This window comes from Carcharodon carcharias, chromosome 22 (assembly GCF_017639515.1).
Source record: "Carcharodon carcharias isolate sCarCar2 chromosome 22, sCarCar2.pri, whole genome shotgun sequence".
Taxonomy (NCBI): domain Eukaryota; kingdom Metazoa; phylum Chordata; class Chondrichthyes; order Lamniformes; family Lamnidae; genus Carcharodon; species Carcharodon carcharias.
The window spans coordinates 59,931,476-59,956,632 of record NC_054488.1 but is presented as its reverse complement, the minus strand read 5'-3'; the positions used below and the strand labels follow the sequence as shown (position 1 = coordinate 59,956,632).

Genomic DNA, 25,157 nt, shown 5'->3' with positions numbered 1-25,157 from the left:
TGCAGAACTACCAAACTGAGTGTACTGAATGCTGCTTTCCCAGGGCTTAGTATACATTTAAACCAGTCAAGATCTTTTGAAGAAAGATTCTTAAGTTACAAATTTAGAGTCACCTAACCCTGCCTTCTCTACGTTCCTATTTGTTTACCTTTTGAGATGATCTGCAACTTAAATCTGATCGGATTCCTAACTCTGTTTCTCTGAAGGTATTCAGGATCTTTATCGGGATCTAAAGACTGTGCACCCCAGTGTGCTTACCTGCCTTGACAACCTGGGGAACTCTCAGGTTCGCAAGCTTCTGGAAAAGATGGATGTTTATTATCTTAAACCAGACAAAGTCATGCTTGAGTACATTCTACCCACTTTAAAGGAGCAAAAGTGGAAGGTAAGCTTTCAAATCCAAGACTGTCATGTTTAGTGCAAGGTGTCTGTGCAAGTCATTCTTTCATCATTGAATTTACTATTTAAAAATAGGCATGGCAAACTTGTAATATTCCCAACTTCTCTACTTCTTAAACCATCTCCCCTGTTCTTACACCAACCCCACCCGCCGCTGCTCCACGCTTGCTTCTAACAAACACAAACAGTGCATGAACTGCCTTGCTGCAGTGATTGAGACTATCTGTTCAGCTGTCTCTGTCAGTTTTCTCCCTTTCCCTCAAAGCCCCCACTGCCCTGGCCCTGAACTTGCACCATTTTCTCTTTCTCTCCTGTACCCTCTTCAAACTCACCTTGTCCACCTCCTGCTCCCTCATCTTCTCAGCCTTTGACACAGCCAGCAGCACCATCCTCCTCCAATGCCTCTCCTGTACGGTGCAACTGGCTGAGACTACACATTCCAGTTCCATTCTTATCCATCCAGTCGTAATGATTTGCCTGTAATGATTTCTCTTACCGCTCCTGTACCAATATCTCATGTGTCTCCCCAAGAATCTTTCCTTGGACCCCTCTTATTTTTCATCCAGATGCTGCCCCTTGGCAACATTGTCCAAAAGCACATCAGCTTTCCCGTGTATGCTGATAACACCCAGCTGTACCTTACCTCTCTCAACGCCTCCACTTTTTTTTGTCAGGTGGCTTCTCCAACATCCAATCGGCTTCTCCAACATCCAGTACTAGATGACCAGAAATTTTCTCCAGCTAAATATTGGGAAAACTGAAGTTATTGTCTTCAGCCCAACTACAAACTCAATCCCTCTCCCTGGCAACTCTCTGAAGTTGAACCAGGCAGTTTGCCCTCTGTGTCTTGACCCTCAGTTGGCTGGACGGCTGGTTTGTGATGCCGAGTGACGCCAACAGCACAGGTTCAATTCCTGCACTGGCTGAGGTCATCCATGAAGGCCCCACCTTCTCAACCTCGCCCTTCAACTGAAGTGTGGTAACCCTCAGGTTAACCTCCCCACCCGTCGGCTCACTCTGACGAGGGAGGGCAGCCCATGGTCCTCTGGTGACTTTCATTCATTCATGACCCCAAGATAAGATTCTGAGCACAAATCACCCCAGTACTAAGACTACCCATTTTCACCCCTGTAGCATCACCTGAATCCACCCTGCTGCAGCTCATCTGCTAAAGCCCTCACCATGCTTTTGTTACCTCCAAACTTGGCTATTAAAAAGCATCCCTGGTTGGCTTCCTAACTTCCACCCACCATAAACTTAAGCTCAACAAAACCTTTTGATCCCTGTGTCCAAACTCGCTGACCTACAATGATTCCCTAAGCAACACCCTGATGTTGAAATTGCTTCAAATCACTCCACATTTTCACCCCTCCCTATCTCTGTAACATCCTCCAGCCCCACAACTCTCAAATATTTGTGTCCTCAATTCTGGTCTTTTGAGTATCTCCAATCTTAATCCCCCAACCATTGGCAGCTGTGACATCCCCTCTGCCTCTCCACATCTGTTTCCTCAATAAATAAGTGGAGTTTGTCAAGGTGTTGTGAAAAATAAAAGCAGAAATATATGGTGGGGTGTCTGCTTTCACTTTGTCAACCAGTAGTTTGGCTTCTGGTGACCTGAAACAATCTGTGAGCACAGGTCGATGAAGATTGTGTGGCAGGTGCACTTTAAGTGGGGAGCATTCCTTCAACCTCGCACTTTGTCTCCTCCCTCTAAGATCAATTTTTGTTTAAATTAATGAGCAATTTCCTCCAACTAAATATTGGGAAGACTGAGGTCGGTGTTTTCAGTCACAGCCACAATCTCCACCCCCTCGCTGCGGAGTCCATCCTCCTCTCTGACGCTTTGCAGCCTCAGTGTCACACTTGACCCTGAGATGTGCTTTCAACCCGATATCCGTGTTGTCACCAAGACCACCTGTTTCCACCTCCATAACAGCACCCTCTTCTCCCCTGCCTTGACTTTTCTGTAGCTGAAACCCTCATCATGCCTTTATTACCCCAAGGATTTGACTGTTTTAACCCACACCCTCTGAACTTGCATTATCTAAAGCTCCACTGACCGTGTCTTGCGCCAAAATGCTGGTTAAACATCACCTTGATTTTAAAATTCTCATCCTTGTTTTCAAATCCCTCTGTGGCCTGGCTCCCTTCTCTCCCCCGCTCTCCTCTCTCTCTCTCTCTCTCTCTCTCTCTCTCTCTCTCTCACACATATCTCCTTCAGCCCTAAAATCCCTCATATATCTGAGCCCATCTAAATCTGGCTGCTTGAGCACCCCGGCTGTTATTTGCCCCACCATTCATGGCCTTCAGCTGCCTGTGTCCTAAACTCTTGAATTTCCTCCCTAAACCTCTGCACCTCTCTACCTTGCTTTCCTGCACTAAGACACTCCTTACACCAAACTTTTGCTCATCTTCCCCATTATCTCCTTATGCGGTTCGGTGTCACATTTTCCTCTATGAAGCACTTGGGTCACTTAATTACCTTAAAGGTGCCGTTAAATACAAGCTGTTATACTCCATTGGAAACATTGCAAGTCATGACAGTGATTAGCTGATGTTGGCCATAGGGAGCTGGGGGAGGCTTCAGTCAGTGTATACCTTCACTGAAAGGGTTACGCATCTTTTCTTGGGTTTATTCACCCAAAACAGTTGCTGATTTTGACCTCTGTGTAATTGCAGTGGGCTAGTGTGTGTTCCCCTCCATCTCAACTACTGTTTCTTTGCAGGAAAAGTCTCAAGGTGTTGTGGTCAGTTATAGCATCTTCCTCAAAATGCACTGCCAGGATAATGAGCTCCAGCAGTTCAGACCGTACATTCCTGTCCTCACCAACAAAGGCTTTGTCTGTCCCCTGAATGTTAATGTCAACTTTTCGTGCGACTACAAGAATACCATCAATTTGCCAGTGGATCTTCCAGGTAAAAAAACAAAGCCTTACAAGGTGGGAATGGGCAAAGAATAGACCTTTGATATAGGGACATGTTACAGCACAAAAAATGCCAAATACACATTGGCTGATTCTGAGCTGTGAGGTGTAGGGTAATAAGAAAAGTTCTGATTTCTGTGGCTGGTTAACAGTGAATTTGAGTAAAACAGGGCTTAGCACTGGATGCATTTTTAATGAGACTTTCATACAATCCATACCTCTCTCTCCTTTTACGGTCATACTGTCCAGCAGAGACAGGCAGGTGACCTGATCGTGTGTCTGTGCTGGTGTCAGCCTGATCAGCTACAAAGAGGTGGGACTGTTTCCTCTAGTCTTCCCAGCATGGAGCAGCGCTTGGTGCCTTGTTATTGTTGGTAACCGGTGATGTGGGGGACTTGCTGGTGCACAACCCTGCCCGCCAATTACAGTGGAGTTCCAATAAGGCTCTCCTCTGGTGAGGCATTGTTGGTTTATTTTATACACTGTAGCTGGGTGGTGGTTTAAAAGTGTGTGGAAAATTCTTGGTGTGTCCAGGCTGAGTTGTAAGTATTTCCTTTCACATTCAGGTGTAGACTGGGTACTACTGGATCCCTGCTACCTGAAGACAGACAATGATACTGAAGGATGGAGGACATTTTTCAATTCCCTTGGCGTACAGGATTTATTTATTTTTCAAAAGAAAAAATGTACTTTCACAAAACAAGAACTGGTTAGTTAAACAAATTTTATTATCGTTTTACTGGTGTAAAGTTTAATGGAGCTTGCAGACATAGTGCAGTACATAGTATTTACAACACAGAAACAGACCATTCAGCCCAAGCACTCTGTCAATCTTTGTGCTCCACACGAACCTCCTCCCATCTTACTTTGCCTCACCTAGACCATTTTGGACTGCTCTTGCAGTTGTTTGAGAGTGGCTACCCCTTTGCAATATTCAGCCAGCTCTCTTGATGACCTAGTAGATAAAGCTACTACCCTACTGATCAGATGGTCCAAGGCTCAACTTCAATCTGGATGCTGTAGTTGATGACAGATAGGGGATCAAACATCCCTGGAATAAAAAGCGGGGAAAAGGGATTCCTATTCCCGATTGCTACCAAGTAATTCTCACTGGGAGATAGACCCTGCACGACAACATTGTCAGCCATGACGTTCTGTAAGTAATCTGCACCCTCCTGTCAGGACCCATAATTGAATTAAGAGATAAGGTTTGTTAACTGCACTCAGCAGCAAGGCTGATGAGGTGAAGGGAAAAGAATTTGCGGTATCATAGTTGTCCTCATGCTTCCCAAATAAGTCATCGAAGGCCCCACGTATTTGGGTTAAGTATCATGTTTATTGCCCCATCTATGGTGCCCTGAGCACTTTCGAATGACAGTGCTTCCATGATTTTAGTCAGGAAACCCTCGGATATTTCCTAGTTGGTGAAGGAACGTAAGATGGTGCATTGACTTGGAGGCTTTGGTGTTGCTATGGATTTGCTCATCTTGTCCTTCTCAATAGTAAATACCGCAGTGCCGAGAGTTGTTGTTTGAGCTGTGCTTGAGAAATTGTGGCGGTGTGCAGCGCAGATTGTGGAAAGGATGGATACTGAGTTCAATGCCAGGGCAATAACCAAGCGGAGTGCTTTGTCCTGAAAAGTATCGCGCTTTCTGATTGTTGTGATGCGCATGTCCAAGCAAGTGGGAATATTCCATTACACTCCCATCCAGAGCCTTGTAGATGCTGAAACTCTGAAGGATGAAAAGCTGAGCACTCAGCCACTATGTTGAAATGGCTGGTAAATGGAAACCCCAGGGTCCTGATGCTTGTCAACTCACTAAGATTTATCCCATTGAAAATGAGGGGGAGATGCTTCTTGGAGGATTTGCCTGTTCCAATAGCCTGAGTGTAAATATCAGAGTAACCATTGGCCACTGTTTAACCATAGGATGCAATTGCCCTTTTAGCTGTATTGCCTCTACAAAAGTGCTTGGACTGTCTCCTGCTCATCTACACCCCTCACCTACGTAAGCTAAAACTGGCTCATGTTGATGATTTCTATAAACTTGAAGCTTAATGTGTTTTTTTTTTTTATGTTTTCAGGCATCCAGCCCATGGGCACCTGTCTGTGAATTTTGGCCCAGCACAGTAGATAATGCATATACTGTGGAAGATTATGTCTGTGAAGAGTTTCACAGCCTCTTAACCACAGAGGTTCTGCCTGATCAAATGAAACAAAAGCAAAGGGTTAACCTGCTAAAACTTATTGACAGAAACTGGGACTCTGAGTAAGTTAGCTGCATATATCACTTGATATTTATGTCACAAGTTAGATTTTTTTTTTATTTCTCTTCTCCCATGTTTTCTTCTCTTCCCTTCTTCTCTCCTCTTTAACGCAATCACGCAGTGCAGAAGAGGCCCTTTGGCCCATGGAGTCTGCACCGACACGTGAGAAACACCTGACCTACCTACCTAATTCCCATTTACCAGCACTCGACGCATAGTCTTGAATGTTATGACGTGGCAAGCGCTCATCCAGGTACTTTTTAAAGGATGTGAGGCAACCCGCCTCCACCACCCTCCCAGGCAGTGCATTCCAGACCGTCACCACCCTCTGGGTAAAGAAGTTTTTCCTCACATCCCCCCTAAACCTCCTGCCCATCACCTTGAACTTGTGCCCCCTTGTGACTGACCCTTCAACTAAGGGGAACAGCTGCTCTCTATCCACCCTGTCCTCATAATCTTCCCCTCTTTCCCTTCCCCTCAGCCACCCAAGGTTAGAAGGTGTTGAGCAAACAACCTGCTCCCAGTTGAGGAGCTTGCAGAGCTGCAAGTCGAATTTTGTTACACCTCTTCAGAAAATCATTCTCCTCAACACATCAGTAAAACCAGTAATTTACTGCATTATAGAATCGTAAGCATTGGAAACTATGTTCTTCTGTTGCTATGAAAAGCCACAAACCTTGTTTATTGGCCTGCTGAGAACTGCAGTTATATTTTTGTGCCAAAATCCGAGATAATTTACCCATTAACTCAGAAATTAAATATCATTATGTCAAGTCTAGGGCACAGAAACAGGCCATTTGGCCCAACCGGTCAGTGCCATCCCTTAGTTCCGTGAGTCTCCTCCCACCCCCTCTTCATCGAACCCCATCAATCTAATCTTCCATTTCTTCCTCTCTCATGTACTTATCTAGATTCCTCTTAAATGCATCTATGACATTTCCCTCATCTCATATGATACCGAGTTCCACTTAGTGCGGACTAAGTTGGTGAATAAGAAAATCACCAGTGACAGAGCGGGGCTTTCTCATCTCCGGTCCTGATCTCAGTTATGTTATGTTATCATGAAAAAACTCTAACAGTCAGGCTAAAGTATAAGGGAGTTGGCCCTCCATGCAGCTGTGGTGTGTGTGTTGGAGGTAGCCCTTGGAAATGCCTGCGAGTGGTTCTATAATTCACCTATTCTGCTGGGGACACTCCCAAGGAGGGTAGAGATAATCCTTTTAAAGAAGACGTTCTCTCTTCAGCCAAATGAGAATAATGTTGGTGGGGGAAGGCACGATTAGCTTGAACAATGGAACATTCTTCAGTACTTTAAGCAACCAGTACTTTAAGCAACTTTCCTTAATTCTTTGTTCCAGTTGCCGATTGTCACAGTATTGCACAGCTAAAGTCTTCGACAGCCAGGGTAAAGTGCTAAAGAATGACATTAATTCTTCATTCGCAATTTATCTTACAACTTTACCATGGTTACCGACTGATAGTCCAGTTGTGGATGGTTCAGGGTTCTGCAAAGCCTACCGGCGTCCTACTGAGGTATACCTGAGATCAAGCAATCTACTGGAGCTATTAGCTGACCGTGTCAGCTACACATGTTGTGACCTTCTTGAGAAGAGCACTTTTGCTGCTTTCGTTGGTAAGTGAGAATGGAGAACCTCAGGCTGAACCTTCAGCACCTTTGAATGGGGTTATGGACATGCTGTTAAGATTGATGAGTGTGTAACTGGTCCTTGCAGACTTAGAAGCTGCCAGATGCAATTCCTGACCTGTGTTAGGTGAGATGATCTTACCTGGGGAAACAGCAGAGATGCTCTGCCATCCTGGTGATCATAGAGGGCAAAAAGTCAGCCAAGGTTCTAGTTCCTAATCATTGTTCAGTACTCTTGTTGGAAAGTGCACTTGTGTAGATAAAAAATAAAAACAGGAAATGCTGGAAAAACTTAGGTCTGGCAGCATCTGCGGAGATCGTTTTTCTTAAGAGTCACATACGGACTCAAAACGTTAAATCTGTTTCCCTCTCCACAGATGCTGCCAGACCTGCTGAGTTTTTCTCTGTTTTTATTTCGGGTTTCCAGCATTCGCGGGAATTTGCTTTTAGTTTAGCACTTGTGTAGAAGCGTGTTCAGAGTAGATCAGGCTCACTTGTGAAGGTGAAGTAGCTTTCCAACATTTCCGATTGGGAAAAGCCATTTTGTGGAACGTGGTTCATATAGTCCATTGTGCCGCATCTTCACGAGAGCTAGATAGGTAAAACAGGAGTTCTGGTATTTAAGGAATGGGACTCCTAATTAATGTTGCAATGGAACATCTACTGCTGTGATAGTTTGCTCTTGTAACAAAAACTCCCAAATGAAATCATTGGATTGAAAATATAATTTCAAGTAGGGTAACATTCATCACCCTGTCAGGCCACCTGTTTATATCTGGGATTAACTGAGCAGACGACAATATATATCAGTCCACTCAGTACTGAACTGGAACTGGGACTTGAACCCATGACCTGACACAGATGATAGCACTACAGACAAACTCAAGTGGAAATACCAGTATTGCAGAGAATTCACACCTCTGAATCAGATGACAGCCCAAATGGTATCCCAGTGTGACGACATACATCAGCTTTGCCTCTTGATAGATAATCTTTAAGAAGCTTTGGGCCATTTCTCCAAACTGTTACTGTAGCTTGGCTTCTGTTTCTTGAATCAGCTCACCATGCACATACGGATGAAATATACAAATGAGCAGCAGGAAAGACTCCAGTAACTAATCCCTCAATATAAAGGACATCATTTTTGCCTCGTCGGAAAGCACACTGGACCAGTCTGAAGGCAGAGTAATACTACAGACTAACCCAGTCCGTGCTTTACAAGAGCAAAATAATGTGGATGCTGGAATTCTTCAATAAAACAGAAAATGCTAGGAATATTCAGCAGATCTGGTGATATCTAATTTCACCAGAGTTAACATTTCAGGTTATGATGAAAGTTCACAGACCCGAAACATTAACTCTGTTTCTGTCTTGACAGATGCTGCCAAACCTGCTGAATATTTCTAGCTTTTTTATGTTTTTATTCCACGTTTTATCTGACCTGAAAAGTGCTTTGTTGCGATGCTAAATATAAAAAGCAAAACTTGAAAGAATGCTCTGAATGCTTAAAGCAGATGTTTATAACCTTCATTTAGAAAGTGGTGCTGTCTGTCCCGTGGATCAGGTGTAGTAATCTCTACTTTTCTCAGGTATTAAGACCTCCATAACCGTGGACATGATGATCAACCACTTCAAATCGTGGTGTGTAAAGACACCTGCCAGTGAATCTGGTGATTTGGAAGGTGCAGAGTTTCAGACATTTGCAGAGCACGTTCAGCGGGTCTACACATATTTAGATACAAACTGCAGTCGACGTCAGCTGAAGGAACTGTTTGAGCGTTTTCCAGCTGTGTTTGTGCCCACCAGGTATCTGCAACCCTCTGTTTTCATGTGTGGCTTTATTAAAACTGTCGGTGGGGCAGGGGAGGATCAAGAATGTTGGTACGCTGATGGAGCCTTTCATCCAGATGTGTCTTCTGTTTCTGTGTCTCGCTCACTGTTCCTTTTTGGGATCTCCTTGTTCACAAGGTGTTTGAACTTTCCACTTGTAGCTCTTTCCCACGTCCTTTTCATGAAAATGTGTTTCCAACCACACACATCTACATTTGGAAACTGCACCCACCCCCTCCCCCCCCAAACCACCACCCCACCCCACCCCCGAAACTCCATGCAGCCTGCTCCATCCCAAGGGATATGGCGGGAGGAGGCGTTTACACTTCCAGTTTATGTTAGACTTTCCCAGATGACTAGGGAGAGGTGATAGCAGGAGCCGCTGAAGGTGTGGCGGCAAATTAGTGGGTGGGTTACTCGCACCTTTACTCCTCTTGTGCACTGGCAACAATGTCTGAGTGAGTCATGGTTGGTTGAGCACAAAGTCTAGGCTGATGCTCTAGAAGATTACTAAGGGACTGTCAAAGTTGCTGTCTTTCAAATGAGCTGTTGAACCAAAGCCCCATCAACTCTCCAGTGGCTGTAAAAGATCCCATGGCACAATTTGGACAAAGTACTGGGAAGTTCTCTTGATGTCCTGGTCAATAACTATCCCTCAAAAAAATAAATCAATAAAAACAGAGTATCTGATAATTATTTCTTTGCTGAGTGTGTGAGAACTTGCTGTGCACATTATCTGATGCATTTTTTTTACATTACAACATTGCAAAGCTGTTGAAGACGTCCTGGGGTTGTAGTGGGCGCTATATAAATGCAAGTTTAATCAGATGACTTGTTTCGAGGGTACTTACCAAGGGCCCACTTTGTGGGAAGCAGCTAACTTTAAAGGGGCAAGAAAATAACATGAGAAAGATTGTATTTTTCATTATATAAAAGTGTCGGGCAATTTGAAATAAACGTTCAACTCTCTTTTGAAGCAATGAGACGTTTTGTACTGGAAAATTCTACTATCTGAAGGATGTATGTTGGAACGATCCAACTAGAATGTTCCTGCGATATAAATATCAAATTCAGGATACAGATGGATCTTTCCAGGAGCCTCACCTGCTCGCTCCTTTCTATAGTCAGTGGGATAATATGAAAGACCTATTTTGGAAGGTATGTCTTAAACCAGGTATCACAATTTGTGTCCCTTTGTTGTGAATTCTATGGCCTAGAAATTAGGGTGTCCATCCATTATAGAATGTGTGGGGCGATCGGAACAATCCTTGCGCCTGAAAGGTGAGGGATGAGAAGCCCCTAATGTTGGGCCTTGGTCCCTTTCTATCGGATCAGGTATCTCCACAGTGAGTGGAGAAAAATCTGGCTAGAATGGCGTCAGGAGGGGACCTGAGTCATAGGCTCTGGGGCAGATGGTGACTGCAGCATTGGATCGGTGGGGTTGGTGCTGGGAGTGTGGGCTGTTGGGAGTCAGAGTGGGAGTCAAGAGGACCAGGAGCATGAGCACTCGGGAGGGGAACCAGAGTTGGGGGTGGCGGAGAGAGTGGGTGGATTGGGGGGGTCAGGAGTGTCTGCCCTGAAACTAGACCAGAGGCCGTGGGTCAAATTCCGCTCACGTGAAAGGATCGTTGCTGGGTTGTCATTGTAAAAAAGCCGCTTATCTTTCAGGGACTTCTCCTGCCCAGTCTGAGCTATACACAACTAACAAGCTATTACCTTCTCAGGGCAACTAGGGATCAGCTCTGCCAGTGCTGTCCACAAATACAGCACAACATCATGCAAACATTAATTACTGCAGATGCTGGAAATCTGAAATAAAAACAGTAAACACTGGGCATCATCTGTGGAGAGAGGGAAACAGAGTTAATGTCTCACAACTGGCAGAAGTTAGAGATTTAACAGCGATTAAGTACAGAGACACTGATAGGGGTGTGGAAGGAAGAACAATGGAAAATGGTCTGTAATGAGATGGAAGGCAGGTATGATTTAAATGATCAAAGGGATGAGAGTGCACGGCAAAAGCAATGGTAACAGAGCAAGGAAAGAAACAAAATTTGGGTCCAGGTGAGGTGTAAATGGTAACAGCTGAACCATTATTTAGACCTCCTGTCCCAGAGTCCAGGAATAGTGATTCTGATCTGCAGCTACTGTCCCAGGGTCCAGGAATAGTGATTCTGATCTGCAGTTGTTGATTCATTAAAAAGAATAATGCTCCAGTCACCATATGCATAATCATAATTGTCACCCCAAAGCACTAGGAGCAGCAGTTATGGAGAAGTGTTGCCCAATTTTGTGATTCGGTAACGATAGCATTTGTACCCTGAATGAGTTTGGTACTTTACCTGTTCTCAAGATAATTGCTGTTTAAGAGCCTAGATTTGTAACTTAACTTATTTATTTCCAATGACAGACTCTGAATGTTGAGAAAGTACCATCTATGAAGCACTATGTAAGTCTGCTCGTGCTGATGTGCAGTAAGGTGTCTTTTCCCAACAGTGAAGTCCTGCAGGATGTGTCTGTGATTTATTCAGCTCTAGGTAAGTGGTTCTGTGGAATTCTCAGTTTGTTTGAAGCTATTTTCTCTTATGTAGGAGAAACCTCCACCCAACCATCTATGAAAATATTTATTGTGATAATGATGTAACCTGTATTTCACTTTGCTTTGCACTGTGCCCCATGAGAGATCTAACCATTGCAGGACAACTTGTGTGCAGGAGCTCTTGTCAAAATTCAGTAGTTTTCCTCCAGCTTCTGAAACCACACTGAAAGGGAGGTCAAATCTCTCTAGGTTGAAATGAACCACCGAGAACAGGGCCCACTGTTAAGTACCTCTATGGAAAAATCACACCAGAATGAAGGGGGGACCACACGAGTTACCATTAATGTTTAATCTTGCCAAACCATGGCCAGATGACATGGCATTTTTACCTGAGTTACTTCCCTTAAACTTGGTTGCTCTTTTTCCACAAAACAACTTATAGTTACAATTTGTGTTTCTATAGCACCCTTTAGCAAAACATCCCAAGACCCTTCAAAGGAGCAATTTTTAAACAAAATTTTACACCAAGTCATGGAAGAAGATTTTAGGGCAGGTAACCAAAAGCTTGGTCATAGAGGTAGGTTTAAAGGAGGCAGGGGAGGTAGGGAGGGAATTCCAGAGCTCTAGGACCTTGGCATCAGAAGGCTTGTCTGCCAACAATTAAAGTTGGGTATTCTCAGGAGCTCAGAGTTAGAGAAGCACAAATACCTTGGGTGGCTGTGGGGCTGGAGGAGATTACAGCGATATGGAGGGATTCGAAAACAAGGATGAGAATTTTAAAATACAGGTGCTGCTTAATGGGGAGCCAATATAGATCAGCAAGCAGAGGGTTGATGGGTGAATGGGTTTGATGCAAGTTAAGACATGGGCAGCAGACTTCTGGATAACCTCAGGTTTGCTAAGGAAAGAACATGAGAGGCTGGCTATGTGTGCAATGAAATAGTCCAAAAAAAAGGTATTGAATGTAAAGTGGCCCTAGAGATGAAGAACCTGATATCACCCAAGATAATAATTTATTTTTGTCCACACAGCTGAAAAATGCAAGAAATATAATGAATATGATGACTCATGGGAATGCTGCATTCCCTATTGCCAGACACTTAAAGGTGAGAATTGTATAAAACACTAACTCTGTTTTTCTCTCTCCACAGGGTGTTGCCAGATCTGCTGAATATTTCCAGCATTTTCTATTTTTTTTCTTATTGTATCATGTGATGTGAATGAACTGGATAAGTTTGTGGGGGTTGAGAGCAGACATATTAGCATATACAATGCCTTCCACTAAGCACCCCCTCAGCGCCTACTGCTGAGCTCATGAGAGGATGCCCTTAATGGACATTAACTTCATATTCTACCACTCCATTGAATATCTGAGAACTATTGAATGTTGCCCCACTATTACCTTCAGTATTTTACCTTTACTGTGGTTTCAATTTGAGTATCATTAAGACTCATGGTCCCTCCTAGTAAACTCCTCTTGTTTGTGTGAATAGGAATGGTAAAGGATGAAAGAGTGTTTCCTGCCAAGGATAATCGTTGGGTGTCTATGGCCAGCACCCCTGTGATACCGGACAATAGGCACCTGGAACGGATTTTTAAAGCGCACTCTCTGTGTTTGCTCAATTTACCCGCTGCAGAAAGGAATCTTTCCAAAACCAAGCACAGCAACAAGCAAGGTAAACCTGGGCTTTCTCTTCCTTCACGGTTGTATTTGCGTCTTTGATGCCGACATTTGCAAGGCTTTTCTGGTTGGCCAGTGGGAACAGGAATAGTACAGAGGCCCCCGGGGGGTACGTTCGTCGGGAGTGACCCAGCAGATGCTGTGGAGCATGTAGCACAAGAGTTCAGCTTTCCACTAAGGGGTTTAGAGATTAGGTGGGGTTCCATGCGGAAAGGTGATTCAAAAGTACCCAGCATTGAAAATAGGAATTTCTCCACATTTAATAAGGAAACTACTGAATAATAATAATGCCCAAGGCACTGTCAGAAAAGTCCTCCGCCACCCACCCATTCTCCTTCTCCATTACATATATTGCTTCTATAAAGTGGTTGGCATTTCCCCTTTTGTGTCTGGGACCTACACATGTGAAAACAAGACCATCTGGCATTACCATTCTGGACATTTTAAACTGGGGGGAAAACGTGTGTCTAAAAAGAGTTTGATAAAATAGTCTCGAGCAGTAAAGGAAATCCAAATAAACGTGCTTCTGAACAAAGACAAGAGCTTTGTGTGCTGGGAAGCACCTTCACTGAGTTTTCTGGGTTTGTGCTGTTGAACTGTGACTGGTTCAGTGCTTGACAGCTCTGTTTACTGTATCTTAATTTCCTTTACTTCTCTGACTATTCTGGCATGACAAGTAGCTTGAGGTTTATTCTTTGCTGAGCATTAGCAGAGTCCCAAACCCAACCAAAAGAGGCCCTTAAATAACCCTCCTAATGTACAGATCCCTCTGAGTGCTTTCAAAGGTAGAGAGAGCCCCTGGCAGGAAGAAGAGGAACTTGGAGTGGGGAAGAAACTAAAGAATATGTTTGTAGAAGGTTCGTTCACTATTACTTGCACAATTATGTTGAACCTGTAGGTTTTATTGTAAAGAAACAATGTATATAACCTCTCCCTCACGAGTAACTGTGTTGCCCGATGTATCACTAAGTCTCACACAACAAAAGGTCCCAGGCCCAGTTGTCTCATCTGCCGAACTGACTGATCTCAGCTTTGTCTGCCATTCGAGAGAGACAGCTGCTTTCAGTGGCACTGGGCTGGAAAGGGAAATTAAAACAGGGTTTCTGCTGCCACTTTCTATCTTATTAAATCTACTGCAAAGTATGGAGAACTGCTGGGCATGGCATTGGATTCTCCTCTGCCTGGTCAAATAACATGTTTGCACTCTGTCTGGACCCACAGGAAGAGTGGGTAGTGGAACCAAAGGTCGGCACCTTTCGCAGAAAACTGAAAGAACCCTTTTTAAATCTAATAACTGTATTTGGAGCCTCTGTGTGTAATCAGTAACCATCTCTTTCACTAGAATTTCGATTTAACGAGAAAGATCGTGACTTGTTTTTTGAAATCTGTGGGGTGGAGCGACTCTCCAGTTGCATCACTGTGGAAGCCCAGACCGAGGAATTTAGACCCTGTCCACGAGTCCAAAACTTTATCCATTTAGTGGCTCCGTTCATCCAGAGGTGGTTCTTTCACCGTGAGGACTTCAGTAATTTTTATAAAGAGCTACAAGACAGTAACGTTGCTGCAAACCTTAAATCGATGAACTTTATACAGGTAAATATTCTGTTTATTAAAACTGTACATCTAATGAAACTGTACTGTAATGCCTTAACGTGGTGAACAAGTTCCCTTTTTATAAATGCACAGTGTCCATTCAGACAGGCACCACCGCTTTGCTGAGTTAATGACCTGTTTTTGAAGGGTACGGTTGGTCAAGACACCTGGACAATTCCCTGCTCTTTGAATTGTGCCATGGGATCTTCTGCATCCACTTGAACAGGCAGGTGGAGTTTTTAGCTTAACCTTTCTTCAAAAGGCAACACCTCCAAACAGCGCAACACTCCCTCAAAGGGCCACAGTCTAGATTATGTGATGAAGCCTTGAAGTGGACCCCAAAGCTACAACCTGTCATTTTGAGGTGAAAGTGCTACCAACTGAGCCAAGCTGTCACCTATACTACCATAGAACAGTTAGGGTGCAGAAAGAGGGCATTCAGCCCATTGTGTCTGCACTGGCCAAAAAGGGAAAAAAGAAACTCTCCACTTATTTTACTCCCCTGCCCGCTATTGCTTTTCCTTCTATACTCAGGTGGAAATTATTCCCAGAAAATGAATCCACCTTCCTGGAACAACCCTTGTGTCTAGCTGTTTCTATCTGCATCCTTGTGTAGCCCTCAATGCCTGCCTGCTCAAGCAGTGTTCTAGAAATGAGAACTGTTGCTGCCAGTTTATAAATAATAGGAAATGAAGCATCTCGAGTGACCATCATTTGTCAGATTTCCATAGCTGTAGAGAGTCAGTTCACAAATCTCCAATTATGAACATTTTAACTCATTCCCCCCACTAACCCTGGACTTTATCTAATTAATGTGAATCTATAGTACAGTAAGAATCCATTTGCAACCATCCTTCTGGATCCGATTTGGTTGTCTTTTTATGGATAGTTGGTCTTTTAGACAAGTTTCATTTTCCCATTAGACACAAACAGACCCAAATGCAATAGACACAAGTTGTCCTGTTGGCCCAGAGTTTGCTGCCTGGTGAGAATGTCACCCCTCTCACCGCGCAGTGACTGACCGGCATCGGTCTGAACCGAGTACTCCCAGCGTGGGGCTGCGGTGATGTCTTCAGGCTATCCACGTAGCCAATCACATTAAAGGATTTTCAAAGACACACAAAACGGGAAACAAAAAAAAGGCGGTAAAATAAAATCACAGAACAAAAGTTCCTACTTGAGCAAATTAAAGATTGGGACCTGCACATGGGTAAAGATGAAAGATAAAATATTCTGACAAACCTTTTTTTCTTACAAAAAGTAATTACCAAAAAAAAGAGCTTTGTATATGCTAATCATTTAACAGCACGATTATGAAATTATTTTTTTGGGGGGCCAGTTCTATTGTTCATCAAGTTTATTAATCGTATTCTGTTAAAACCCCAATTACTCCTGATTAAACAAGCTGTAACTTTTTTTTAAGGGGTTTCTAATGCTGATGTAGGAGTGGAAGTTGAAATTCTCACTGTTGTCAGTGATTGCCAGCTCTGAGGGTGGGGGGGTGGTGGGGAGAAGGTTCACAGTGCAGCCTGTGTTAAGAGTCCTGAATGACAGAGCACACTTTCAGCATTTCTGTGCATGCCCAGCGCACGGAAGCTGCGGTCAGTTTCAAAGGAGCAACGACGGCCAAACAATAACAGTTTTTGCTGTCGAGCCTCCCCAGCCAAATCCAACCCTTTATCATTAGAAAGGAAAGCAGCCTGAGAGCTCTGTGTATAGTGCGTAAAGTTTTGATGCAGAAGGGCTGGGTGGGGTCATTTAGTTGTTTCCACCTCCAATTAATGAGATACAAATTCTCTCCTCCTTGCACCTTTAACAGCAAGAACCTGCATTTACATAGCATCCTTTAACATAGTCACAAAGTTCTAAGTCAATTAATATTGCGTGTTGGGTTAGAGCAGTGCCAGCCTAATTTTGAGATGGTGTGAGACCATCGCATTAAGTGGATTCTACCCTCCCATGATTTACAGAATAGAATGCTCTTTGGAGCTGTAGAGAGTGCTCTTCTGAATAGGAGTCAAGGTGCATTATCTTATAGAGCGAGGAGAGCTTTATGACGCATCTACTTTATTCTTTACCTGGCTCGCTTTAGATGCTGAAACTTTGCTGCTAATTTTCATGGTGTGCCGATCATTTCTCCCTTCAGAACCCCATTGTATAAAAAAAAAGTCTCAGTAATTCAGTTGGAAGAGGCTTTGCCACAGTAAGATTGTGTCAGAGGAGCCTGTAACTGGCTAAAAAAACTGCACCTGACTAAACATTGTCGCTAGATGGCAGTAGATTGTAATTCATTTTGAATCCCTCACTATCTGAGCAGAGAAATTAATAAACAGAAATGAGAAAATCCATTGAGCAGAATGGCAGTTATGAGCTGTGCAGCCAGAGTGTGTGAGCTTAATGTGTATTGTGTTTAGCTTCCATCGCGTGTTAGATTTAACTGGAGGTGAAAGTGACTGGGGGAGACACTTTCATCACCAGATATAAGTTTCACAACCTTACAAATGAGGTTAGAGATTTGCTGAGCTTTTCGTGTTGAAGTTATTAGGATTTGCTGCATTCTCAACTTCTGCCAAAGAGCTTCTGGAGAGCATTAGAGAGGGAGCATCCCTTGAAGAATGGTGATCTTACCTGACCTTAGAGTTCAGAGATTGTGTGCTGCTTCCCTACGACTCCAGGAATTTATTCAGGGAGTTCCAGATTTGACCCCTGGTCTGTGCTGTGTTAGTTAATATACCGGAAAGTGTTAGGGACATTGCACTTGGCCCCAGGTTAGGGAGAAAGAAAATAAATCCCTGTGTTTCTGTTCATGATTGTTATCCAGCTGCCACTTCTGGGCATCTGCATCAGGATCAGGTTCCATTGTGAATCTAATACCCTCCCCATCAATAACCAGGAATCAGTCACTGTCCAGGGCTCATGTGCATCAGGATCAGGTTCCATTGTGAATCTAATACCCTCCCCATCAATAACCAGGAATCAGTCACTGTCCAGGGCTCATGTGCATCAGGATCAGGTTCCATTGTGAATCTAATACCCTCCCCATCAATAACCAGGAATCAGTCACTGTCCAGGACTCATGTGCGTCTTGGTGGTTTTGCCATGGCGCTGGAGTGTGATAGGCCTTTCTCAACAAGAAAGCCGCTTGGGATTTAATATCTTTAGAAAAGGGAGGAGAGAAAATTGATAGAGGGAAGAAAATATCAATCCAGAGTTCCCAGTGAGATAAAAGTGTTTCTAATTCAGCAGTGAAATGGCAATCTCACTTAGAGAGGCCACAGACTGGTGGGTGTGGGAAATGGAAAAATATCATACTGGTGCAACAGGAGGCATCTTGAGACTGAAGCTGAGACACATCGGAGGATCTCCTTAAGTTAGTAGAATTATAAATATGTTTACACGCAGCACAGAGGACATGTTGGTTCTTTCCTGGGGAAACTATATTTAACCATGTTATTTATACCCTCTACGTTGGCACTGAGTGCTCCAAATGGAGGGTATCCCATCCTGTAACATCTCACTTTGAGCTCCAAGGTTGGAGAGTATTTAGAGAAAGAGGGCTTGCTAATGAGAGTGTCCTGTGGATGGGCTGCCATAATCTAGTTGATTGGCAGAACAGGATCAAGGGGCTGAATGGCCTACTCCGGTTCCTATGTTCCTCAGACCCTTAGTGTAGTTGTGAAATGGGATTTGGGGGGAGGGGGTTCCAAGGAGCAGCTGAGAATCAAGACTGATGTTTAAGACTTTTTTTCAATGTTTTTCTGCCTTCTCAGGTTGGCAAGCTGTATCTCCATTATAAATTAACTTTGCCTAATACACCCCCTGTGTTTGAGAACGAGGACATATTTTGTCACTTGAAGGATAAGAAGAATTTCTATATCCAAAAGGATCACGTCGCTTCACGCACAGATATCTGCAGGTAAACAATTTTGGGTTGTGCTATGTTTTAAATTTTAAAACGTTCTCTGGATTCAAAGAATGTCATTTTAACTTAGACAATTTGAACCATCCCTTCATTAAAAGTAGAATAAAAGAAGTGAAAATGTTGCATTTCTGTAGCACCTTTAACACCCTGAGGTTGTGTCAGTGTTTCACAGCCAATGAAGAATTTAGTCACTGTTGCAACGCAGAAAATACAGCAACCAATTTGTGCACAGCAAGCTCCCACAAACAATTATACGATAATGGCCAGATAATCTGTGTTTGGTAATGTTATTTGAGGGATACCTTTTAGCCAGGACACTGGGACAAACTCTTCAAAATAGTGGCCATGGGGTCTTTATTTTCACTTGAGGGGGCACATGGGACCTCGGTTATGTTGGATCCTGTGGATCCTCGTCGCCAGTTTGTTCTGAGTTGTGGCTGAGTCGGTTCTGTTGATAGAGTTGATATGCAGACACTTATTAGGTGGAAACTTTTAGTTTATTTACAAAGGTACTCAGCAGCAACTAAACATGTGCTTTCACTTCAAACTCTATCTCTACACCACTAACTGCAGAGGTAGCCTGTGCACCTCCCCTATTGGGTACCAAGATCACATGATCTTCCTTAACGCCATTCTTCTTAAAGGTATATTACACATTAGATAGAACCATAATTACCACAGGTTAATGTTCCATCTGAAAGGTAGCACCTGCGGCAATGCAGCACTCCCTCAGTACTGCTCTGAAATATCAGCCTATCCTTGGAGGGAAAGTCCCACTTGCATGAATAGATTGGGATTTGTCAATGAAAGTGAGAGTAATGTAGCAGGTGATACGTGTAACACCAGCTGATGAAGTGACCTCGTGCCACAGGTTATGTCTAATTTGTGAGATGTGAACCGTTGCTCACTTCTCTTTAGTGTCATTTTTATTTCTTTACCTTTCCAGGGAATTTGTAAAGCTGTTTAGCGCTGGGAGTAAAGAACTGGAAAAGGAACTAGAACGTTTCCTACAGAGTCTTATCTCTTACCTCGAGGTAATTATTTCTGTGTTCAGCTGACGTGTGGAAGAATCTTAAGGACTTACAAGAAAACTGATCTGATGCAGCACTTGCCCATGTTGTTTCTATTCATCTCAGGTTTAAAACTTGCAGCTCTGACCCCTCCTCTTTTACTGAAATTGCCCTTTTAGAACCAGGTGCCCTAAAAGCTGGGCGTTTGGTTTAGCTCCACCGCAGCTGTGAATAGAGGTTCCAGTACCACAACCCAAAAGGCTTCATTCTGCACTCTGCGCGTAACATGCAATTCAGCGAATTGATTTCTATGAAACTTTATTTCTGCCCATTTCAGAATGGAGAGAGTTTTCACCCTTGAGAGGTGAATAGAGGAATCTTCTGCAAATGATCAACATGGTTTCTTTAGTGAGGAGATCGCTGAGCTAGGCCAAAAGAGGAATTCTTTCTTTTTCGTAGCGAAAACAAAATACTGCAGATGCTGGAAAGCGCTCAGCAGGTCAGGCAGTGCCTGTGGAGAGAGAAGCAGCTAATGTTTGAGGTCACTAATCTTCCATTAGGAATAATTTTGTTCTCTTCAGGACCATTGTAGTGGGTGGTGTGTTTTATCAGCTTCAGTTAGTGGAGAGCCTGCAGGAACAGGAAGGGTTGTGTGATCAATGACTACCGGTCCTGTTCTAATATGGAATAGATTGGACACAGGGCAACCTAATGTAGATGTGAACGATTTATTGCGCTATAAACTGGATAACGGCAATTGTGTCAAAATCCCTGGCAACGCTCTTTGAACAGCGACATTTGTGATGTTTTGTCTTTGTTTTTGAATCACTCCCTTTCCCAGGATGCAGACGCACTGAAAAAGTTTTTAAAGATGCAGGGTGTTGATGAATTGCCGGAAGGTGAAGAGAAGTGGGAAGTTCCCAGGGCCGTAGAGATGAGACCGGAACCACCACAGCTTCCAGGTACTGGACAAGCACAGGCGTGAGATGCTCTTGCTGTTTTCTGCCTGATAATCGTGCTGTCCGTCTTTAGGTGAAGTTTTACGTCAGTCTGTCACATTGCAGCACAGAGAACACCACAGGTTTCTTCATTTCCCCTTCTGTCCTCCCAGCCCTGCCTCTGCCCCCCACACACCTAGGAAGAGAACCTGACTATGTATCACAGAGGAATGGGAGACCAGACCGTTAATAGAACAGTTAATAGTTAGAAGATGCAAAACGAACGCCACATGTGTATATAGAGTTTGAAAGCAGCCAAGTGTGGCAGTAAAATTTATTCCGTTTTATACAGTCTAAACAATTTATATAAGCTGTCAGACAAAACCAAAGACGGTGGTAGCATTGCCCCTGGATCAAGTCCAAAGTCTTTGGCTGGGTGTCCATTTTGTTGATTAAGTTCCTGTAAAGCAGCTTGGAATGTTTTCTTACATTAAAGGTGTAATATAAATATGAGTTGTTATTCTTTCCGAATACCTTTAGCAGACCTTTCACGTACACTGTGGTGTTGATGGGGAAATGAATGAAACCCACAAAGGGAAGCAGTCAGACTAGCACTAAATAAATTTGCTTTCAGAAACTGTACACCTGAAAATGGCAACTGGCCCAGCAAACGCAGCCAGGCCTACTAATGAGTCATGAGGGGAGTGAAATTAGCTCATTAAATGTTCTTCCATCCTGCAACCGTTGCTAGGAGAATATGTGACTCCAGCTCTTCGGGCGTGATTCTCATCCCTCCTCTCCAGTGAGGGAGGGGAGGGGTGTGGGGGCCGCAGGGCTTTGCTTCTAATTGTTGTGTGTCTGTGGCATCTGAGGTCTGGAGTTAAACACACCAGAAGCGTTTCATGTGAACCTGTTTCCCGCTCGGTTGTGCTGCCTTTCAGCGTTGGATGGGCTGTTTTGGATGTATCCAGAGCAGTCGGTCACTGGCGAGTAGAGGGTTCATCCTTGTCAACAGTACCACTGAACAGGGTGATGTTTGTGGCTCTTCACGTTACAATGCAGCGAGTTTCCCCGCCAGGCTACGTGGCAAATGGCCTTGAACTACCTCTGCATCATTTATCAGGCTGGCCAGTTATGTGGGGTGAGGCTTAAGGATGAGGTTTAAATGAAAACTTGCTGACGGTATACGTTGTGTGACAATCTTCTCCAATTATTTTTTCACGTATAAAGCAACGATTTCAATACACGGCCAGAATGAACACAGCAAAGGAAACCTGGAGAGCAAAGACAACAAAACTGATGGGGAGAGGCCCCTGGCATGCTGGCCTCCCAGATCATCCCTTCACGGAATCACCAATGGAATACCCAGTAAGAAATTCCTCTGCTTACATGGTTGAAGGGGGAGAACGAAAATAATAACCTCTATTATTCAGGGTACTACAAATGGGACAGTAACTTTTCTGTACAGAATAATGGGAGTGAGTTTCTGACTGTAATCACAATTGAAGGGCACTCAATGCTGAGATTGACTTTCAGGTAATTTATTATCATTGCAATCCTGAATGTATAATCTTTATTTTAAAGCAATGGAATTGAATAAAATAAATGTTATGACTGAAAATGCATTGCATGAAATAATGCTGGAAGCAGATCAAATAGTAATTCTCAAAAGGGAATTGGATAAAGGAAAGATTTGCGGGGCTATAGGGAAAGAGCAAGAGGGGGGAACCAATTGGAAAGCTCATTCAGACTTGGCACAGGATGATGCGGTGTGTGGAATGGCCTTCCATCGATGCTGTGTGATTCTTTTAAAAAAAAGAAATTGTTAGAAATTTGAAGCATAGAAAAGGCTTGAAATAAACCAGTTAATCAGCGTTGGAAGAGAATACGCGGGTTAATGTTTTGAGGGGTAACTTTTGCCAGGCGACAGAAACTTTAAGTTGTCTCTGCAGATACTGATCAACCTGATTTGTATTCCAGAATTTTCTGTAGCTGCTTCAGTTCTGTGCTCTTTGGATCAGGAGCCAGCTGTTTATTGTTGCTGCCCACTTTGAGGATTGTACTAGGTTGTCTCCTAGTTTAGACCTGCAGGTTATCTGATTCCGCCAGAAGGAGTTCAAATTATGGCTGATATCTCCTGTCCACCCCATTTTGAGGCACTGGCAGATCTGAACTAAAAACAAACCGGTGGAAATACAAGGCAAATCAGTCAGCATCTGAAAAGCAGAAGGACAGCTTGTGACTTTTCAATCAAGCCTGTTAGTGTAGATTTATTTTATCCACTCTGTCAAGTGGCTGCTCATGACAGCAGTTTTTGGAGAGGATATTCCTGTTACCTTCCAGACCCTGCTGAGAACTCTTTCATGCTCCAACCATTTGACTGATGTCAACATGGAGTGGACAGAGTTACGCCTGCACATAACCCCCACATTCTATCCACCAGCCCAGCTCCATGTCATCCTGCCCAAGATCAGCAAGCTGTAACATACCCACTCCTTCTTAAACCCAAAGGGCAGCCAGCAGGAAGTACTTATGGTGGCTGATTATGAACTTGTGAAAGCAGCAGTGTTGACATGCATTTATCCCAGAATAGGCTGAGACTGAGGGTGGAATCTCTACTTTGGGTACAAAAATAATGATCCCCTCACAAAGAAATTTAACTTTTAGCCTAATCAACGGAATACTCTGGATCTTCCTATTGATTGCTGTGTGATCCACCCCCTCAGTATCTCTGTATCCAGTGGGCATGTTCCCCAGCCACACTGTAGAGTTAAGACTGCTGGCTCACCAAGCAAGAAGCCACAGCTGTGCTCTTCCACTCGGTGGTTATGCTTCATTACTACATCAGTGTCTCGAGCTGTTCCAGGGTACAGCGCTAACTTCATAGTCCTCACTGCCATCTATTCAGTAAAGCAAGGTTAACCAGGATATGACTACGCTGCACAGCTTTAGTGTGGTTGTAAACAATTGTGCCAGTTATTTTTGCTGGTCGGAAGATGTTACTTATGTTGCTGCTGATTTGTTTTCCTCAGATAAAGCTGCAGAAGCTGTCATGAGAATGTGGCCACCTCCTGCACCCCCTTCAGGCTCGACTGATAACCCACCTTCCAGTGAGCACCAGCATCCACATCCTCCTCCACACACTGGTGAGTCCTAGGTTAATGATAACACAGGGGCAAACACTATTCAGCGGCACTGCTTGCATCTTCCCACCCAGCAATTAACTAGACCCCTCAAAAAAGAAAGGGGGGGCACTCCTTGCTTTTTTGTCACTCCACCGGCCCCGTTTCCCCCCTCAACCCCATGGCTGCCTGTCCGGCAAAACCACGGTTTTAAAATTCTGATTCTTGTTTTCATGGACTTGCCAATCTCCATCTGCGTAACCTCCCCTGGCCTAGGATCCTCTCCGATTTCTCTGCTGCTCTTGCTCCAGTTGTACAGGGTTTTGATGAGACCACATCTGGAATACTGTGCGCAGGTTTTGGCTTCCACATTTAAGGAAGGATATATTGTATTGGAGGTGGTACAGCGAAGGTTCACTGAACCGGCCCCTGGGATGAGGGGGTTGTCCCATGATGAGAGGCTGAGTAAATTGAGCCGATCATTCTCTGGAGTTTAGAAGAATGAGAGGCGATTTCCCCCATTGCAACTTACAACTTTGTGATGGAGCTTGATGGTGGGCCCCGGAGAGATTGTTTCTGCTGGTCGGGTTTTGTGAATCTTTGGAATTCTCTACCCCTGGGGGTTGTGGATGCTCCATCGTTGAAGATATTTAAGGCTGGGATGTGTCGCGGGGAATTAAGGGATGTGGGGAGCGGGCATTCAAGAGGGATTAGATGATTATTTGAAGAGAAATAGCCTGCAGTGTTACGGGAAGAAGGCAGGAGAATGGCACTAGACGTAATACTCGCCCAGAGAGCCAGTGTAGGCATGATGGGCCAAATGGCCCCTTTCTGCACTGTAACGATTCTGGGCAAGAAAATGGAACTGAAGCCCAAGATCTGTCCTGATGGTATTGAATGGGGAGCAGGCTCGATGGGCCGTGTGGTCTACTCCTGCTCCTATTTCTGGTCTCTTGCGCATCACCAGTTTTAATCGCTCCACTATTGCCAGTTGTGCCTTTAGATGCCTGAGCCCTAAGCTCTAGAATTCCTTCCCCAAACCACCACCACCACCAGCACCGCCTTTAAAATCTCCCTATTCCGACCAAGGTTTTGGATACCTAACCTAATGTTGCTAAGTCCTGAGTTTTGTTTGGTATTCTCTCCTGTGAAGAGACTTGGGATGTTTTATAAATGTAGGATGTCAATGTTGTTTCCCCTTGGGTAGGAGGGTTGAAACTGGAAGTGACCCAGATATGAAACTACAGGCTTGTTCCACAATGTTGCTAACTGCAAATAAGAGC

General features: G+C 44.0%; 1 protein-coding gene across 1 annotated transcript in view; it reads left to right on the top strand.

Annotated features, from left to right (window-relative positions):
• Positions 1-25,157, top strand: part of wu:fj29h11 (protein NO VEIN) — a 104,056-nt gene that overhangs the window by 74,761 nt on the left and 4,138 nt on the right. Inside the window, exons 31-46 of the mRNA XM_041216852.1 lie at positions 207-385; positions 3,129-3,318; positions 3,893-4,035; positions 5,412-5,596; positions 6,953-7,227; positions 8,829-9,045; positions 10,047-10,227; positions 11,480-11,606; positions 12,640-12,714; positions 13,102-13,284; positions 14,632-14,882; positions 18,653-18,798; positions 19,751-19,838; positions 20,656-20,776; positions 21,983-22,120; positions 23,785-23,898. Of these exons, the coding sequence (XP_041072786.1) occupies positions 207-385; positions 3,129-3,318; positions 3,893-4,035; positions 5,412-5,596; positions 6,953-7,227; positions 8,829-9,045; positions 10,047-10,227; positions 11,480-11,606; positions 12,640-12,714; positions 13,102-13,284; positions 14,632-14,882; positions 18,653-18,798; positions 19,751-19,838; positions 20,656-20,776; positions 21,983-22,120; positions 23,785-23,898 (2,613 nt within the window). The remainder of the gene's footprint in view (positions 1-206; positions 386-3,128; positions 3,319-3,892; positions 4,036-5,411; positions 5,597-6,952; positions 7,228-8,828; positions 9,046-10,046; positions 10,228-11,479; positions 11,607-12,639; positions 12,715-13,101; positions 13,285-14,631; positions 14,883-18,652; positions 18,799-19,750; positions 19,839-20,655; positions 20,777-21,982; positions 22,121-23,784; positions 23,899-25,157) is intronic.